The 19,522-nt window shown below is 53.4% G+C and overlaps 4 protein-coding genes across 4 annotated transcripts; 3 read left to right on the forward strand and 1 right to left on the reverse strand.

The window, feature by feature from the left end:
- Positions 1–2,644: 2,644 nt before the first annotated feature.
- On the forward strand, positions 2,645–5,585 carry ACET3X_004227 (uncharacterized protein; the record flags this gene model as incomplete). The annotated part of the gene is made up of 3 exons (XM_069450409.1): positions 2,645–2,817; positions 2,888–3,376; positions 3,429–5,585. Exons 1-3 carry the CDS (start codon positions 2,794–2,796, stop codon positions 5,583–5,585), a joined length of 2,670 nt encoding a protein of 889 aa, XP_069308205.1. The 5' UTR covers positions 2,645–2,793.
- Positions 5,586–6,186: 601 nt separating this feature from the next.
- On the reverse strand, positions 6,187–8,916 carry ACET3X_004228 (uncharacterized protein; the record flags this gene model as incomplete). The annotated part of the gene is made up of 10 exons (XM_069450410.1): positions 6,187–6,195; positions 6,253–6,358; positions 6,425–6,470; positions 6,915–6,970; positions 7,019–7,263; positions 7,320–7,721; positions 7,773–8,095; positions 8,147–8,589; positions 8,696–8,796; positions 8,851–8,916. The coding sequence occupies 10 exons, from the start codon at positions 8,914–8,916 to the stop codon at positions 6,187–6,189; spliced, it is 1,797 nt and encodes a 598-aa protein (XP_069308206.1).
- Positions 8,917–11,295: 2,379 nt separating this feature from the next.
- On the forward strand, positions 11,296–13,408 carry ACET3X_004229 (uncharacterized protein; the record flags this gene model as incomplete). The annotated part of the gene is made up of 4 exons (XM_069450411.1): positions 11,296–11,476; positions 11,557–11,681; positions 11,729–12,897; positions 12,958–13,408. The coding sequence occupies 4 exons, from the start codon at positions 11,296–11,298 to the stop codon at positions 13,406–13,408; spliced, it is 1,926 nt and encodes a 641-aa protein (XP_069308207.1).
- A 2,500-nt stretch (positions 13,409–15,908) lies between these two features.
- ACET3X_004230 (uncharacterized protein) lies at positions 15,909–19,328 on the forward strand (the record flags this gene model as incomplete). The annotated part of the gene is made up of 6 exons (XM_069450412.1): positions 15,909–16,371; positions 16,423–17,382; positions 17,674–17,811; positions 17,967–18,076; positions 18,135–19,015; positions 19,064–19,328. The coding sequence occupies 6 exons, from the start codon at positions 15,909–15,911 to the stop codon at positions 19,326–19,328; spliced, it is 2,817 nt and encodes a 938-aa protein (XP_069308208.1).
- Between the last annotated feature and the right edge of the window lie 194 nt (positions 19,329–19,522).

The raw sequence follows: 19,522 nt of genomic DNA on the forward strand, positions 1-19,522 counted from the left end.
TACTAGCCTAAACCTTTGCCTCGTCGCGACAGCCCTCCACTTTGACAACTCGCCCTACACCTTCATCGAAACCTCAACCCTCTTTTCAACTGCAATCATGTCGTGGCGCAACCAGGGCATCACGGGTTCTAACAACATACCTCTAGGTACTCGCCGTCGATTCGGCGGTGGTGATGATGATGGTGGTTACAACCCGTCTGCGCCCGCCGAGGGTTTGTCTGAGTTGAAGCGCGGCCGCAGCCCCGAGCGCAGTAAGTCAAGTCGTCACATAATTTCACACCTCGTCACTGACAAGGCTGTTGCAGATGCTTCCGACGGTCCTCGACAGCGCAAGAAGCGCAACCGATGGGGTGACGCGAGCGAGAACAAGGCTGCTGGCCTGATGGGCCTACCTACTGCCATCTACGCGGCCATGACTACTGAGCAGCTTGACGCGTACACCCTGCATCTGCGTATCGAGGAGATTACCCAGAAGCTGAAGATCAACGATGTTGTCCCAGCCGACGGCGATAGGTACGTGTCTTCATTTTTTGGACGCTACGAAGATGCTAACATGGACAGGTCTCCCTCGCCCCCACCCCAGTATGACAACTTCGGTCGCCGTGTCAACACTCGCGAGTTCCGCTACCGCAAGCGCCTCGAAGACGAGCGCCACAAGCTCGTTGAGAAGGCGATGAAGACGCTTCCTAACTACCACCCACCTGCCGATTACAGGCGGCCTACTAAGACACAGGAGAAAGTCTATGTTCCGGTCAATGACTACCCGGAGATTAACTTCAGTACGGAACTAACCCCTCTAACCCCCCTCCCCTTGTTTTGCGCTGCCCCAGCCTTTGTCTTGACCGGCCTGCTCAGACTGCTGGATGTTCATGTGCATCTAGTGGCACCTGTAGTACAGCTATGTCACTAACCCTAACCCTATTGCTCACATATTCTTGATCATACACTAACCACAGCTTTTTGCACTAACAGTTGGTTTACTCATTGGCCCCCGTGGAAACACTCTTAAGAAGATGGAGACGGAATCCCAGGCGAAGATTGCGATTCGTGGCAAAGGCTCTGTCAAGGAGGGTAAAGGACGCTCTGACGCAGCTCACACCAGCAATCAGGAAGAAGATCTTCATTGCTTGATCATGGCCGACACCGAAGAGAAGGTCAACAAGGCCAAGAAGCTTATCCACAACGTCATCGAAACTGTAAGTTCACACGCCCATATTGCTCCATGCTCTGATGCTAATATTGCAGGCTGCTTCTATCCCCGAAGGCCAGAACGAACTCAAGCGTAACCAGCTCCGTGAGCTTGCCGCCCTCAACGGTACCCTTCGTGACGATGAGAACCAGGCTTGCCAGAACTGTGGTGAGATTGGTCATCGCAAGTACGACTGTCCACAGAAGCAGAACTTCACGGCCAGCATCATCTGCCGTGTCTGCGGTCAAGCTGGTCACATGGCTCGCGATTGTCCCGACCGTAAAACCGGTCAGCCCTGGCGTAACGACAATCGTTTCGGCGACCGGGGTCAGCCAGCTCGTATTGGCGGTGCTCCAGAGAACGAGCTCGACGCATTCATGGCCGAAATGGGAGGTGCTGGTGGCCAGCCTCGCGCGGCGATCGAATACAACGGCAACGGTGCTGCTGGTGGAGACAACTACGGTGGAGGCGAGCGCACGGTCAAGCCCTGGGAGCGCGGTCCCACTGGAGGCTCTGCACCTTGGGCGCGTGACGGCGACGACCGTGGTCGCGGCGACAGCAACTCGGCAGCTCCTCCGCCTTGGGCTGGTGGCGGCGGGCGCGGTGGTCAGTCTTACGACCAAGGCTACGGTGCTGGCAACGGCGCGGCTCCCTGGGCTTCTGCTGCTCCTACTGCTCCTGCAGCAGGAGCTGGGTATGGTTATGGTGGTTATGGCTATGACCAGAGCGCTGGTATGGGTGCTCCCGGTGCCTATGGTGCTCCTGGCTATGGCGCTGCCCCGCCTCCTGCCGGTCCTCCTCCTGGTCTTGGTCCTCTCTTCCAGACGTATGGATCCGCAGGCAGCCCGCCGCCGCCGCCACCGCCGCCGTCTGGCTCCGTGCCTCCACCACCACCACCTCCAGGCGAGGCTCCTCCTCCGCCGCCGCCCAGCGACGTTCCCCCTCCCCCTCCCCCGCCTCCGGCTTAGATGTGCAGGTCTGACAGTGTAGAATGTGGGTCGGCGCGTAGCCAGCCTTCATGTCTACGCTCACATGGTTATTGATGGAGGTAGCGGTTTCTTTGTCTGGGAAAGCACTTGTGGTAGTGGGCAGAGAGATTTTGTACAAGTAATTGAAGCAGCTGCCCGTATAGTATATATGGCTCCAGGTAAGCTTATTGGCTAAGCCAAGTAAGTATGTAGCATCTTGGACGTTTTCCCTGCATACCTGAGCTCTAGATGTACCCCGTGCTTGAAGCAAAGGAGGCTGGGTTCTCGTGTCTGTGGGAAAGCATATTCTCTTGAATAGTTTACTATGTATTCATTTGCATGCACTTGGCTCGGCTGCTGTGGTGTTGGTGGGAGCGGTAAAAGCGGACGCTCAGATGACGCAGATTGCCAAGATGCTAACACAAGCGGCGGGACGAGGCAAGAGCATGACAGGGCAGGCACATGCCGACAAGCTCACGTTGGCCATGCGCGCTTGACAGGGCGACGCTCTCTCCTCTGCCTGTGCCCGTGTTTCTCCATGCTGGTCTTGCGTCTTCGTTTGTATTTCTAGCCACCCAGCACCCGACACCCCGCTCCGGGCCGCCCGCACTCACTGTCGCATGCCCTTTCGTCGCCATGGAGCGGATACGCGTGAGCAAGGTAAGAATGGCGGCCGCGACGTGCAGCTCTGGCGGAGCACTGCTTCGAGTTTCGCTGACAGTGGCCGTAGGTAGAGGACGTCTACCTTCTCCGCAGAGGCACGCGCTTCGACGGTACACTGCACCTCATGCCCCACCATCTCGTCTTCAGCTACCTACCCAGCCTGCCCGCCGACGCCCCCGCCGACGCGAAACCGCCGCGGCAGAAAGAAGTATGGATCACCTACCCCATGATCAACTACTGCTCCCTCAAGTCGTGTCCGCCCGTCCTGCGCCAGGAACCCTCGATCCGTATACGGTGTCGCGACTTCACCTTCTTCGCCTTCTTCTTCCCAGACGACAAGAAGGCGCGTGATGTCTACGATAGCATACGCGCCCTCTCGTGCAAGATAGGCAGACTCGACAAGCTGCTGGCCTTTAGCTACCAGCCAAAACCACCAGAAGACCAACACAATGGCTGGGACATTTACGACGCGCGCCGCGAATGGAAGCGTCTGGGCATCAGCCCAAAGGACACGGAAAAGGGCTGGCGGATATCAGAAGTCAACTTGGAGTACAAGGTACATCATCTGCGACATGTGACGTTGACCAAGGTCTTGACGAGTCCAACAGTATGCGCCCACGTATCCCGCCCTTCTCGTCGTTCCCACAAACGTCTCGGACAGCGTTCTCAGATACGCAGGTGAATACCGCTCGCGACAGCGAATACCAGCCCTCGTTTACCGCCATCCCGTCAACAACTGCTCCATAACGCGAAGCTCACAGCCCACCCCGGGTCTGCGTGGGAACCGCAACCCCCAAGATGAGCGCCTCGTTGCAGCCATCTGGGCGACTAACCGTGGGTGGAAACCTGCAAATGCCTCTCCCTCCAATTCTGCAGAACTCACTCCTGACACAAGCGTCGTGAACCTGAACGATTCTAGTGCTAACAGCTCTTTTGTCGGTACAGTCGAGGGAAATATCATCGCCGGAAGGACCACTGCAGACGATCTCACAGCGTCTTCGGAAACAGACGCCGACGCGCCAAGAGTCTACGGAGCCCAGCAGCGGAACCTCATTGTCGATGCCAGGCCTACAGTGAATGCATACGCTATGCAAGCTGTCGGGCTCGGTTCAGAGAAGATGGACTACTATCCAGGAGCGGAGAAGGCATACCTCGGAATTGACAATATCCATGTCATGCGGAAGTCGCTTGATACCGTCATCGAGGCCCTGAAGGAGTCAGACCTAGTGCCATTTCCTCCAAACCGGCAGCTTCTGGCCAAGAGTAATTGGATCAAGCATATTGCTAACATACTGGATGGCACTGCGCTGATAGCCCGCACGGTTGGTATCATGCACTCGCATGTTCTTATTCACTGTTCCGATGGCTGGGATCGCACGAGCCAGTTGAGTGCACTCAGTCAGATTCTGCTAGATCCATATTACCGGACGCTGGAAGGCTTCATCGTCCTCGTTGAGAAGGATTGGCTTTCCTTTGGACACATGTTTCGACATCGATCAGGCTTTCTGAGCCATGAGAAATGGTTCACCATAGAAAACGAAAAGATTGAGCGCAAGCACGACGGCACTGGAGGCAGCAATGCCTTTGAGAATGCTCTTCGTGGCGCGCGAGGGCTCTTCAACCGCCACAATGAATCAAACGAGTCTCTCAATCAGCTTCCGGAGACGAACGTACCAGAAACCGCTATAGATGTTGCCGATACTCCCTCATCAAAGCCAGCTCAGATTGGAGCCGCAGAGGAGCATCGTGTCACCAAGGTGAACGAGTTGTCACCTGTATTCCATCAATTTCTTGATTGCGTATACCAACTACATTACCAGCACCCAACCCGGTTTGAGTTCAGCGAGCGCTTCCTCAGGCGGCTACTCTACCACCTCTATTCTTGTCAGTACGGGACGTTTCTCTTCGACAATGAGAAGGAGCGCGTAGACAGCAGGGCCAAGGAGCGAACAAGGAGCGTATGGGACTATTTCCTGTGCCGCAAGCAAGAATTCATGAATCCAAGGTACGAACCAGAGATTGACGACGCTATCCGGGGCAAGGAGCGCATGATCTTCCCTCGAAAAGGCGAGGCGAGGTGGTGGGCCGAATGTTTCGGTCGTACTGATGAGGAAATGAACGTCTTTGGTCCCCAAGCGCCACCAAATCTCACACCCCAAACCAGTAACCTGAGCACTGGAAGGAGTGGAACGAGCACTCCAATAGTTCAGGAGCCCATTGTCATAGGCATAGAGACAGCGGACGGAGCCACTGGAGCAGGCACGACTGCACAACTTCCTCCTACACATGCCGTTGGCGATCGCTCCCCAAGAGTCTCCAGCACACCAAAACCTCTTGATGCCGCAGCTGCGCTAGGGCAGGATCTAAGGCAAGGGGTTATGGCGGGTTTCGAAAAACTGGGTATTACTAGCAACACGAACAGGGCAGCAAGTCCAGCTGCAGCAAGCAATCGGCCAAGCGAAGACGTAGCACGAGAGGTCGTCAAGCCAAGCTCGGATCTGAGCGCCGACACAGAAACGGAGAGAACTATCCAAGATGTCGCTGATAAGACCGCTCAAGAGGAAGTGGAAAAGCCGATAGAGAACAGCAACACGATGAGTTCCGAGGTGAGTACGGAACAGCCTTTGGGGTCTGCTTCGACTCAGATCGCCGGGCTGGAATTGGGAGCGGACATAGTGGAGAAGAAAGCAGAAAACAGGAGTAGAAGTCGGAAACCCACTCAGGCGGCGGAGGCAAAAAGGGGGGTTGAGATGGAGATGCAATAACTGTATGTGCTGCTAAGAAAGTAGCAAGTTGATTGTTTTCATGAAGTCTGGGGTGGCGACAGAGAGCTGATGAGACACGGTAATGCACACTCACGATGAATGCAACGAAGATACCCCTGACGAGTACTTTTTTCCATGGCTCATGTGTCAGATTACAAACTACACATAGCATCCTTCGTTAGGCCCAGCTGCCTGCCCGGAAGTGGGTCACATTTCATAGGTGCTCACTCGCAAGTGAAAGCTCGCAAGTGAAAAAATGAATTGCGTTCCTTCTTCGCCTAACTAGTATTATCGGTTTCCTCGATCTCAGTCTACGACACAGACATGATGCCAGCTCACTATATATCGCCTTGGAACGTTTCACTGTTGATGTGTGCGGTGCCATGCGTATCAGCTTGATCTTTACCGTCCCCGCTTACCCACACACATCCTCCATTGTTGATAAGTGTCTCAATCCCAGCTAACAAGCTCTTTCATTTTGCGCATAACCCATCATCAAGACTTCGTCTCTGTGATACGTACAAGAAGATCTGGGACGCATGAAGCAATTTGACAGCGCCCAGCTGGGCGAGTTGACCTAACCAGATCCAACGAATCCTATTTATGTGCGCTGAGATCAAACTCGTCAAATCTTCTGCTACATATCAGGGACAAGGTACGTACTAACCGAAATATGCATGGTATGAACCAATACTCCGAAAGCACCCTCACACTCGTGTTGTCGAGGAGTCGCAACGACAATCAAGGGATACTCCGCGGCACAGAAGGACAAACTGAGAGGCCACGTTAGACAAATCCGTCGAGGTGGCTTTGGGGACTGGACATAAAGCTTTACGTACGTGTCCATAAGCGTCGTGACATTACATACAATGCATATGACCATAGCTAGCGCGTGAATAAATCAAACAAAGTATTGGGTAATTCTGATTCTCAGTTACTGCGTTTGTCCGAGGCCCCACGAAGGGTCTAATATATCAGCGTTGAACCAGTCAAGAGAAGGCTGCGACTGGAACAACTGCCACATCATGTCGTCATTCCACGATGAAGGTATGATACCGGGGTTCGCATCATTCCCGCCGCTGTTCAATATATTAGGACCATTGCCGAAACCTGCTGGTGGAGGACAAGTCCTCGACGATGCAGCCGATCCTCCATTCGATTCTGGTACTAGCTCACACATGCCTGAAGTCTGCACGAGGGGTTTACAAAGACCCAGCAATGTAGCGCACAGTCGGTGTAGTCGATGAACATATTTGTTCTCCGTGACGAGCGTAGAAAGGCCATCAGTAACATCTTGGAGGAGTTGAAAATCTCGAGCGCTCGACGTACCGACCACGTTGCAGAAAACGACAAAGAAGGGGCAGAGTGGGTACGAGAGCATGCTCCTGGTAGTCATTAGTGATGTGTTCTTCATGAACCAGCTTTACGCTTACCAAGCGAGATAAGGGTCGTAGCCTTCGATGAAGTGATCCAACGATCTTCCAAGCTCCTCTATATCCTTGGCGCATTCCAGTGCTTTCCGAGCACTTTGAAGGCACTGCTCTCGTTCTGATGGATTTGTCGTAACGGTAGGACTCAGACGATGGACTGCAGTCAGGGTAGAAAAATACCTAAACTCCATACCTTTCCAGTGTATGAGAGCGTCGGCTCTGCTGTCCAGGAAATGCATGTGTCGTTCCTAACATGGTGTGAGTATCTATCAAATGCTGGTCATCAGGAGGTGGTTCTGCACACCTTCTCCATAAGCTCGTAGATTTCCTCCATCTTTGTTCGCAATTGCACCACCTCTTTGTTCAGTATAGCCGACGATGGCTTCATTTCCAACGACAGATCCAGGATCTTGTCGAGTACAGGAAGTAGCTCTAGAACGCTCATGGGGCTGGCTGGATCGGCTCGCAGCAGGTAAGAGGCCTTTACCTGGAGTTGAGGAAGAGAGCGTGGCCGAAGTAGCAAGAGGCTCATTACGCTATCAAAAAAGGCACACTGACCGACTATGGCGTATATCTCGCTCTCGGTGTCCGTTTTTGGTATTGGTTGTTCAATATGATGATAGCCAAGAGCCACAATCGTGCGCGATGCATGGGCTGTGAGCTCCCAGCAGCTCACAGGGTTGCCCATGATCTGCATCATGGCAGCCTGCTCTTCATCAGTACGTTGTTCAGAGCAACACAGCTATAGATGTCTTACCCCAGTAACCAGGGCCTGCGCGAGTAAAAGAGAAGGCGCAGTCAAGAAGCTGACTTTATCTAGAGCCGTAAGCGCTGCTATCAGGTGATTGTACTCCATTTGTCGAATGTGCCGTTGGACAGCTTCACTCTTAGGGCCTTGCAACTGGCTCGCATATAGTACGACAGCTGCCTGAAAGTGAACAATGACTCGGCACAGATTGAGAGTCTTTTCATCAGCGGTACCTTCCATAAGGGCAAGTGCAATCTTCTCGAAAGCCTTTGGTGGCACATGACCGACAGTGTGGTAGCGAACGGCGGCGTCGCCCCGTTCCTTGAATTCGGCTGGCGTCATCATCAGCTTCATGTCGAAGATTCCATAACAAGCATACTTACTACCAAGGATGACATTGAAGATCTCGTGCTTGGTCATATCAGTAGAGACATGCATTGACTGATCAAATGTGCTGCGATCTGGCATAGTTGGTGTGGGCGTGATTGACAATTGATCAACAAACGATATGGCAGTTTCGAGGACTGAGCGTTGATGGCCCGACAGTAATCCATTGGTAGAGAGCTCCTTGCTAATGTGGATGCGGGCCTCATTCGCTGTCTGGGGACTGTTGTCGACATCCTGAGCTGTGGCTGTTGCTGGTCCATCTAGCGAACTGGATGTCCTCCGCCGCTTTGCCGGTCGATCTGAAGTTGCTTCAATAGTCGGCACAGCAAAGCTATTGACGGCCTCGTGCTCCTGCGCCAAACTTGGGCTACGGTGGACACTTTGAACAGAATGTTCGAGATTCGAGAGTCGTTCTACGAGAGCTTTGATCTTCTCGTCCCTAAATCATCATTAGAGCCGAAGGGAATGCATAGTCTGCAGCAAATGGACAAAAGCAAAGCCTCTACAAGATCTGGCTTGGTCGCGCGAGACGGATGATTGCTTACGTTCGAACTTTGGGTCGCGGGACGCGCTTGTGCCGATGACGCAGACATTCAGTCTCGGCCGCTACGCAGTTGGCGCAGGGCTCTTTGCGATCGCATTTGACCTAATGGTTGTCAATGCCTCAGTATCAATGCAGGTACCACTATTTAGGTCAGACCTTCCGAGCATGGCACAAGTCACATGCAGGCACACCTCCGTGGGCAATCCAGTTCTCTTCTGGCATTTAGTAATTGTCAAAGTGGCACAGTGGGATGTGCAATAAAGAGAGCAACGCCCGACTCTAGACCTCGATGGGGAGGATAGTTCGGGGAGCTTGATGTTCGGAGCCCTTGGCAGAATTCGGGCCGTTGCCCGGCCCGAGGTCCGGACGTGAAGGGTGCATGTTGCCCAACCTGTCCAGGTTTACCTTGCGCATGGGAAATTTCGTGGGAAGTTGCACACTGTCAGCAAGACCAGACTGGACGGCTGATGGGTTGGAAATTTAGGAGGCGCGATAGTATTACGGAACGTCTGCGTCCGTAAACAATGGTGACGACGGCTGTGAAAAGGCCCTACTCCCTGCTGATGCTGACGCTATTGATACGAAGGTAAGCGCGTTCGTGTTATCGCAAAAGCAACTCATCAACAAGCTTCATGGGCTACGCGTACTTTGGGCGCAGGACGTTGCCCGGTCACGAAAACATGGCTTGCGAAGAGTTGGAAAAGACGGACCTAAAGCCCGATAGCCTTGAAGGGTAAGAGTTTTCTCAACGAGCCTTCTCAGCACATGACAATGTGCAATCCTTTGGAAAACAAGTGCGACAACCATGCCGACGACTTGCCGTGAGTAGGCAGCGCGTAGCATCACATGTGTGCAACAGTCTCCAGCCGCTTCAGGAAGGGATCGATACATATCGCACCGCTTCCCCACGGATGCTCCCGCAGTGAGACTAACTTTGTTGGGGCGGAATCGTTGGCCAGAGGTTGGGTGAAGGAGCAGAAAAAGGAAACGACTGAGGGCGCAGGCCACGACCGAGCAACCATCAGCGATGCCATGGCGTTGAGCGAAGTCGTAGTTGCAAGCGCCAACGGAGGAGAATAGTAAAGGCGTGGGATATAGCGGCAGGGCGGCACAATGGAAGGAATTGGCAGGTTGCACGAATGTCATGGGAGTTCTCGAAGGAGCAAAAGTGCAGTCAAAGTTTCGGGTGTCCATTACCCCATCGGTTCCACCGCGGTGGAAACGAAGGCGTGAAAATTGATGAAGCCGGCGCACCGTGGGATGAGTTGGAGTGGCAAACATCGTCCACGTTTTGGCCCATGGAGCTTGACTGGAAGCGGCTTCGACCATGGCGATGCCCTGCATGTGTAACGTCTTTACGTGACGTGGGATTTTGTGCTTGAGCTTGGTGCGGGTGGTGCAGCGCCACTCCACCCGCCGTCTCATGTGATAGCGCGATGGACTAGGACGCGTTCAATGCAAGTATTCTGACTGGGCAGCGCGAAATGAACGCCTCGCCCACGCGCTGTGCTCATGCAGAGACAATTGAAGGACAAGGGAAGGGAAGGGAAGGGGGGCAGGGGGCATGTGTGGCGTGTTTGGGTCAGCATCGACCTCAAGGTTGAGGTGGGAAAGTGCCAATGTGGTCATATGCAGCAGGCAAGATTCACAAATGGGCAAATGGAAGGGGATGCGGGTGAGGCTGGGGCTGGGGCGCTCAAGTGCCAATGAGGCAGTTGCGCCTTCCCACACCCAAGACGTCGTGCGTGCAGAAGGCACGACGGGCATTGGGTCGGCTCTGGTACAAAGACAATGCTGTGAAAGCACAAGTGCCGGGCGTTCATGTGAAAGGCCATGTCCATGGCCGTCGGCTGGCTGCGCATTGCGCGAGTTCCAAAGTTGTTCTGCGTTGATGGACAGCCCAATCAAGATAAGCGAACCCCGGGCTGCGTGGGGTGTATCAGGAAGCCGCGATAAGGAGGGGGGGAGAGCGGACAGACGGTGAAAGTTATTATCGCGCATGGACGTCCATGTACAAGGCTTCTGCTATGGGCTACGGAAGGGGGAGACGGTCGAGTCCCTGGCAGACCTTGGTGCGCATGTGCTGCCATGACGAACAAGTGTTACAAATGGCCTCAGGCGTGGTTGCCCGGCTCGTGTGGGGCGTCGCTCACCGTCAAAGGGCATGGCATGTGTATGTTGTGGGCGGTGGAGACGGGCGCATACAACATGTAGGCAGGATGCTGGGCGCGTGTGGCCGCGATAGAGCGTGATGAGCAGGTAGCACAGTACTCTGCCTGTCGAGAGGGCTGCTGGGCATTCTGGCTGCAGCAGGCCAGGCACGCAATAAGAGAGAAGATGGGCCTGCGGCGGATCCAAGGCCATGTCGGGGGGATCCCACGCCGGCCCTACCACGATTGGCGCGTTTTGCTGGCTCAAGGCCTGAGTCTTATCTCTTACTCCTGGCTCGGCGGCCACCACACACACACCCCCCAAACTCCAGCTTCAACCGCACCCGCACCCGCAACAGCACAGCACTGTCCCCGCCTAGGACAGGGCTGGCCACGCCCGGCGCGGGAGCTAGTTCCAATGCCAAAAACAAAGAGTACTGTACCTAGGTAAATGCACCTGCACCTCTCATGCCCATGGGCCCCAAAACCTGAGCCCCGTCGCCCTCACGCTCCCTACTGCTGCTACTGCTGCCTCTCCACCCACGGGTGCACACGTCCTGCCCGTCCTTTTGATTGTGCCACCTTCCGCTCGGATGCTCCCGCGTGCACCGCCTGTCTGGCACCGCATCTAGGTATGAGACGATTGCTTATCTCGTGCACCGCTCTATATATCACTCGAGCCCTGCCCCAGCTAACCTTCTCGTGCCCCAAGGCTCTTGGCTCTGTCCCTACTGCAAGTCCGCATCCATATTCCCATATTCACACTCGTTCCTTCCCACGGCCTTCCATGAGCCGCCCGTCACCCGCACAGCAACCACGCTACGACCACCACCTCGGGTCGACTCCTGATGTTCCATAGCAACACGCAGGCCCCCACCCATCAGCCTGCAGAGCCCGCGCCTGGCGACGAGGCACAGCTGCCGCGTGGAGAATGCGCCTTCATCCTCCCACCGGCCGAGGGCAATGGCGCCCGCCAGCGCTGTCCTTGCCGTAGCTTCTATCCCGACTCCATCATTCGCTCTCGCTGCGGGTGCGGACACCAGGCCTGGAACCATGAAGCACAGCCAGTCTCGACCGTGTCAATCGAGGCATACCTGCAGGCGGTAGAAGAGATGAAGCGACTGAAGCAAGAGGTTCGGCGTTTCGAGACGCTCGAGCAAAATCTAAAGCAGGAGCTGTTTAGGGAGCGCCTGGCTCGAGAAGAGCTGGTACGGACAAACCATGCAGTACAAGCGCGCATGTACGAGAACATGCAGCTTCTCAAACTCTCCATCGACGACAGGGTCGAGGCTGTCGTAGACAGAACAACAGAGCTCGGCGACCAGATCAAGGTCCAGGGCGAGCGTCTGACCATGGTCGACGAGTTCAGCATGGATTTGGAGAACCGAGTCGACCGGGTGGAGCAGTTCAGTGGTATGTCGCGAGACGTGACACCCGCTGCTTCCACACCAAAAGCACATCTGTCCACCCCAAAGGCCTCTCCTGCTCCGCCAATGCCGCTCATGGTGCAATCACAACATACCCTTGGCCAACTCCCGATCCGAACGGATAAGAAATACCCTCTGTCGTGGAGTGTGCGCGTCGTCTTTGTTCCACGCAAGTCGCAAAAGTTCGCATACGATCCTGACAGCAATGGCTACCGACGATGTGCGTCACGCAAGCTGCTACAAAACCTCGAGTTTCCCAGCCAGGACAGCTCCTGTTTTGCGAATGGCATCGAGACTGCCTTCAAGGGTGTCTTGCGCGGTAGACCCTGGATGCCCATGACCGGCCATCGCCCAGCTGACGAGCCCTTTGGTCGCATAGCACTGACGCTTCTACCGCCCGATCTCGTCCACCGCGGCGTATGGGACTATCCCTTCCTCGAGGACCACTGCATCGCGCACGACAAGATGCAGGGAGACATGCTCTACATCACTCTGCAGTATGAAGACGTTACCTGGAACGAGATTCGGTTTCTGCCTCCTGTGACTGGTGTTGACGAGACTTGCTGGGAACACGACGACGAACTCGACGGCACTGCCAAATACAAGAGCTTGGACTCGGAGATCATGTACGATTACCAGGATCCTCCTCCTACTTATTCATCTCGAACTCACTCGATGGCGACTAGGGCGCCCTCGGGGCTGGACGTCCTTGCCAACTCCGCTGCCATGTTGAGTCCGATCGAGCGCGCTCAAACGGCATCGTCTGTTCATTCCTCTAGACCGAGTCCTCTCAGTCCTCTGCAGCGCGCCCCAACCCAGTCGTCGAGCCATTCTAGCCATCCACGTTTCTCTTCCGAGCGTAGCAGCCTTCGCAGCTTCGATACCGAGACCACTGATGATGAGCACCGTGACAAGAAACCCAAGCTACGGTCCAAGCAGAGCATGCCCAACGTGAATGGCAACGGCCATGCACAGCAGCCAATGTATGTCTCGGGCCGATCCAAACGAAAGATGCCAGTACGGGAGAAGGGTCCCAAGGAGCCCCTACACTTCAACGTCGCTGGTGTCGCCAAGGGCGGACTCAATTTTTTGCACCCTCGTTCTTCCAAGGGTAAAGAAGCAGCCCATAACCCATGAGGCAACAACGTTTGGTTTCACATTCTCCACATGTACAAGGTTTCTCATTTACACTGGGTAGAGGCGCTTACGAGTAAAACCTCGTTTCTTTCTTCCTTTCTCTCTTTCAATTAGGATACCCATCGGCGTTGTATAGTACGGTTGGATGCATCAGCTTCGCAGCGCAAATTCTCAAAGTACGTTCTTGGTCTAGCGTTCGTCGCATGGTACCAACAGCCACACGAAGTTACCTGAGACTTTTGGTTTCTACAATTTCTTTTCTCGACCATAGACGATTCCGAAGACAAGATGCTAGTTTTCACGTCAAAAGTATGCAGTCTGTTGGCAAACTGAGCAATGAAATCAATAACGTTCTGGAATATTACACCACACACAGTACTATACGGTTTCGTAAAGTCCACTTGAACCACCCATCTGGCAAAGCACCTTTTCCCTATTCGAACGAAATTTACTAGTTTCTGTATCCGGAAGTTGTAGTATACTCAGACGCACAAAGTCTGTTGGAAAAAAAAGATGCTTGATTGTGAGTGCTCCGATACCGTATCGCTTTGTGCCATCCGGCATTGATAACCCCCATTCAGTATCCACCAGCCAAGACGACGTGCAGGGAAGAAAATGTAACACAGGGTCTTGAGTAGTAATGTCCGCCCCCCGACTGATTCCTGTTTCGATTTGAGCCTGACAAATCCGAAAAGTATTAATGCTAATCGATGGCAAAGAACCACTATACCTATGACGCCATGCTTGTCGACTCCGTAACGCCTACACCACCTGCTGAATGTGCGAAATAATGACAGACTCACGGGTAATGTGCGACCTGCCAAGATATCGGATTGGTTGAGTTCCCGGTCTCGGAGCCCTAGGGACGGTTCCGACATTATTTGGCAACCCAAAGTCTCTTACCTGTAGGTAGGCTCCTCGTTCATATTGTACAATTATCTCGACGACTGGTATCACAAAGACAGAAAGGGGACTTTTATCTATTCGAACTCTTTCGTTCCGCTCGCCGCATTCAGATCCGACAATATCGATGAAAGCTTCTACATGCTATTGAACGGTGACAGGTTTACCAAGCCGCTCAAGATACGCCTGCAGTCACACTGACCAATATAGCGTGCTGACAAAGAACTCTTGTTTTCAGAATGATGCAGTAAACTGATATGTGAGTATGAAACCAGCAGCTCACGTGGCTAATACGGCGTTGCCAGAAGCAGATTTCCTGGATTTGACTTCAAAGGACGTGTCGTCCTTACCTATATCACACCAAATGAAGAAAGCATTGTTTAGAAACGGCACAAGATTGTGGGTTCTCAAATCACGCTCAATCTCACTTTCCAGACAGATTTCTTCCTTGCTGCTGAAAGAGTACCTAAGCGAATACAGCTTGCGCGAACCTGCTCAACTACGCTAAGTCATGAGGACATAAAACAACAATGGGTCTGTCTTGATGGAAACGTTTGTCATACTGAGAACCACATTCCAACCTCTGAAAGAGTGAATATTTGTATCTGCAACTCCGGCCCGAAGGTTAGATGATTATTGTCGCCTACCAACACAGTTAGACTGGCCCAAAGCCACACGATATTGAGCATTCTGTATTTCATGTATTGTGCGGGTCCGGAGAAGAATTATGTACTTTGGCCATCTTTTACCTAGGTATGTTGGCTCTCAGAATGTGTCGAAGCATATGTATGCCAAATACAATGGAAGTATTGCTGACACCACAGCAAACAATTGTCACCTAGAATACACACGTATTGCCTACTGCACGCAAAATACGAGCTTCTTCGTATGCATGGCGGTGGATCGGGCAATCCGCCCTTTGATTAGGTCGTAACCAAGTGTGGGGACCTTCCCCGAATTCCACTCCACTTTCCCTACCAGCAAAGGAGGAAGCCTTCAAATCTCCAACCTCGCGATCGATGTTATTTGTACAAAAGGGCTAGACGATAGAAGCTCGCCGAAAAATTATCGCAGGTTTGATGTCAACCACCGCCTTCACGAATCCTTCCGATATCGCATGGCGACGGGCCTTTTCTTATCATGCCGTATCTCAGATGAACCCCTCCAATCCTCCAATCCTCCATGCTGATCCCTCTTTTGGGGTCGCTGCCGAACCACTAAAGACCCCAGTTTCTGCGCGCGACAGGAGGCGACATAATCGGTATTGGTCAGAAAGAGCAGGGAGTTTATCAGAAGGACCATGCGCAACGTGAGATAGACAGCGGAGAATGTTACCTTGCACTCGCTCGCTACCGCCATGTAACGCCTGGGATATCCGGCTACGCTAGCGCGTGGCCTGAGGTTGCACCCAACTCCACGGAACGAATGCAGTTCCTGCTGGTCTATAATTGCAGTTACTAGCTTATGGCGATTGTACATAAGAGAGAGCAAGCAACCGGAGTCTTCGAAGTTGAGTCGCATCGCACCTTCTTTCACGACATCCCCAGAAGCGCATCCAGCTTGTATCGCTCCCGCGTGCAACATCTCATCTGTCAACATGTTGACAAACAAAGATCCTGAGCTCGCAAAAGACGGCCTCGAAGTTACGGCCTCTCTATCCTCGTCCAAAGATGCAAACGCACCTGTGCCAGTCGAAGGAACGACCGAGCATCTACCCACATACGAGCACGAGAAGGCTCTGACGTGGAAGTTCGACCTGAGGATTTTACCTATGCTCGCAATTATGTACTTGTTCAACGCTCTTGACAAGGGTAACCTAGGCAACGCAAAGACGGACGGCATGGACAAAGATCTTGGTTTCGTGGGGAACCAGTACAACATCATGCTGAGTATCTTCTACGTACCATATGTTATCTTTGCGCCACCGATTGGTATGCTGGGAAAGAAGTACGGGCCGCATCGCGTGCTGCCGATCATGATGTTCTGCTTTGGTAGTGCGACGCTGCTCGCTGCTAGCGTGCAGAATTGGAGTGGTATGATGGCCCTCAGATGGTTTTTGGGTGAGTATCCAAAACGTATGTGTGAGTGAAATTGTTACTAATGCTACACAGGCATGGCTGAGTCTGCCTTCTTCCCATTGGTAATTTACTACCTGACCACTTTCTACCGTCGAGGAGAGCTTGCCAGACGACTGGCATTATTCTACGCCGCTTCCAATATTGCAAACGCATTCAGTGGGTTGCTCTCTTTTGGTGTATTCCAGATCGAGTCAAAGCTTGACTCGTGGCGTTATCTGTTTATTATTGAGGGAGCACTCACAATCTGCTTCTCTTTCTTCGCCTACTGGTACCTCCCCAAGAACGCCTACGAATCCAAGTTCCTCAATGAGTCAGAGAAGCAACTCGCATACACGCGTATCCAGATCGACTCCTCATCGGTCGTTGACCAAAAGTTCAATCTGAAAGACGCTCTTGGTATTTTCAAGGAGACATCCACCTACGGCTTCCTAGCCATTGAGGTCTGCCTCGGTGTACCACTGCAGTCTGTATCGCTGTTCCTGCCACAGATTGTCGCGCGACTGGGATACGATTCGATCAAGACGAACCTCTACACGGTGGCGCCCAACATCGTCGGAGCAATTGTTCTTCTCATCTTGGCCTTTGCTTCTGATTATACTCGCCTCCGCTTCCCGTTCATCGCTCTCGGCTTCCTGCTCACATTCATCGGCTTCATCATCTACGCCACCATCGACGTAGAACACTCGCTTACCGTTGCCTACTTTGCCTGCTTCATGATGACATGGGGTACCTCTGCGCCTTCTGTTCTCCTCTCGACATGGTACAACAACAACGTCGCCGATGAGAACCGGCGTGTAACCCTTACCTCGGTTGGTGTGCCGCTGGCAAACTTGATGGGTGTCGTTAGTTCCAACATCTTCAGGCCACAGGATGCGCCAGAGTATATCCCTGCGCTGGCGACTACTGCGGCTTTTGGAGCGACTGGATGCTTGTGTGCAGCTCTGCTCGGTGCCTACATGGTTGTAGACAACAAGAGGAGGAACGCGAAGCAGGGCGTCAACTACACTGCTAGGGATGTTTCAACCGAGAAACTGAGAGACGGACCCAAGAACCCAGACTTTAGGTGGTTCTTGTAAGTTGGATGGAAAGGTTTGGTTAATTGCACCAGAGATGTCCTTGTTTAGTTCAAAAGTACTTTGCCATTTTTTGTGTACCGAGCGCGATCTACCACATAGTCCTAGATACCCATTGAATCTCACAGTTGCGTCTTCAAAAAAGAACCCACACGACGTGCACTGATCTGATTGTGGAAATGCTCTTCATGTAGGCACCGTGACTGACCAGGTCACGCGTCCCCATCAGCCGAACGGGCAGTGCGAGACGATCGGCAACGCGGCCGGACGTTAGCGCCATCTCTTATCGCCGAGGCTCATCACTCGTCACGCAGTCTCACGCGCCTCACTCGGCCATCAACCATCACGGGTCGCAGCTCAGAGCTGCCTATTACCTTGCTATCGCTGCCTCGATCTCGACTCTGACATCCCTCCATCTCGCCTCCGCATTCCATCTGGACATAGCTCGCGTCTTTGTCCATCACACATCACGTTGCGATACCGCGTCCGATAAGTGTTGCCGAGCTCCAGGAGCTCGACTCGTCTCCATCATGGCGGTCAAAGCTGCAGTACCGTTCTTGGTGGCTATGATGCTGTTGACGGGTGTGTGTAATACGTTGCTCACCAAGTACCAAGTATGTAAAGCCTCATGTGCAGCTACCCTGCAGCGAGATGCTGACTGCGCGCAACTAGGACATGCAATGCGTCAAGAACTGCGACTCCCCTTCGCCCAAATATCGCAGCCATTTCGAACAGCCTGTTCTCCAGACGCTTCAGATGTTCATCGGCGAAATGGGTTGCTGGCTGGTTATCGGTGCCTTCCAGCTCTACCAGCGGTATGCGAGCGCCAAGGCTGGCTACGAAGCCATCCCAGATAATGAAGGGTCAGAGGACAGCGAGACGGGTGCTGTCGCCAACCCACTGAGGCCCGCACATCCGGATGATGAGGGCAGAATACCGCTCGAGGGACGCAGCATCTTCTTGTTGGCGCTTCCAGCCTGCTGCGATATTGCCGGAACCACGCTTATGAACGTTGGCCTGTTGTTTGTCGCTGCTAGTATCTACCAGATGACTAGAGGCGCACTCGTCCTTTTCGTCGGCTTGTTCAGCGTCTGGTTCCTTAAGCGTCATCTTGGACTCTACAAGTGGTTCTCGCTCTTTGTTGTCGTAGCTGGTGTCGCTGTTGTCGGACTCGCAGGTGCTATTACCAAGGACGACAAAGCATCCCCTGGCCATCAATCAATTCATGATGAGGCGACCGGCTCGGTTGGCATGGAGGCGGCGCCTTCGCAGGCCGCCATGACCATTATCGGTGTACTGCTTATTGCCGGCGCGCAAATCTTCACTGCGACACAATTCGTGCTTGAAGAGAGAATCATGGAGAAGTATGCCATGGAGCCGATCAAGGTTGTTGGCTGGGAGGGTGTTTTTGGCTTCCTGGTTACGCTCGTTGGCATGATTGTTCTACATTTTGCAATTGGAACTGGATACTTCAACGCCAGAGAGGGACTGTACCAGATGACTCACTACCGTGCCATCGCAGTGTCCTCGCTGTTGATCATGGTCAGCATAGGGTATGTCTTCTTCCACTTGCATCTTCAACCGTTACTAACAAGTCGCAGTGGCTTCAACTTCTTCGGTCTGTCCGTAACTCGGACCGTCTCCGCCACTTCGCGCTCCACGATCGATACTTGCCGCACACTCTTCATCTGGATCGTGTCGCTTGGCCTCGGCTGGGAGACGTTCAAGTGGCTTCAGGTTGCGGGTTTCGCTCTGCTAGTGTACGGTACCTTCTTGTTCAATGACCTCATTCGTCCCCCGATTAAGGCGTGCGTGGAAAGGGAGAACGAGCCTCTGCTGCCTGAGGGTCCTATCGAGCATATCTAGCATGTGAAGGGAGAAGATGAGGGCGCGGCGGCGCTTTGGGAGCACGGAGACTGGAATTGGCATTGGTCGGCGTTTGGGAATCTCTTGTATACAGATATTGAACGTCATCTCTTGTACCCGGTAAAATTCATATGCATACTGCTTGACGTGTTCATAAAATGGGGATCCAGATGCGGCCATCTACGAGCTTCTTC

This window comes from Alternaria dauci, chromosome 3 (genome assembly GCF_042100115.1).
Source record: "Alternaria dauci strain A2016 chromosome 3, whole genome shotgun sequence".
NCBI lineage: Eukaryota > Fungi > Ascomycota > Dothideomycetes > Pleosporales > Pleosporaceae > Alternaria > Alternaria dauci.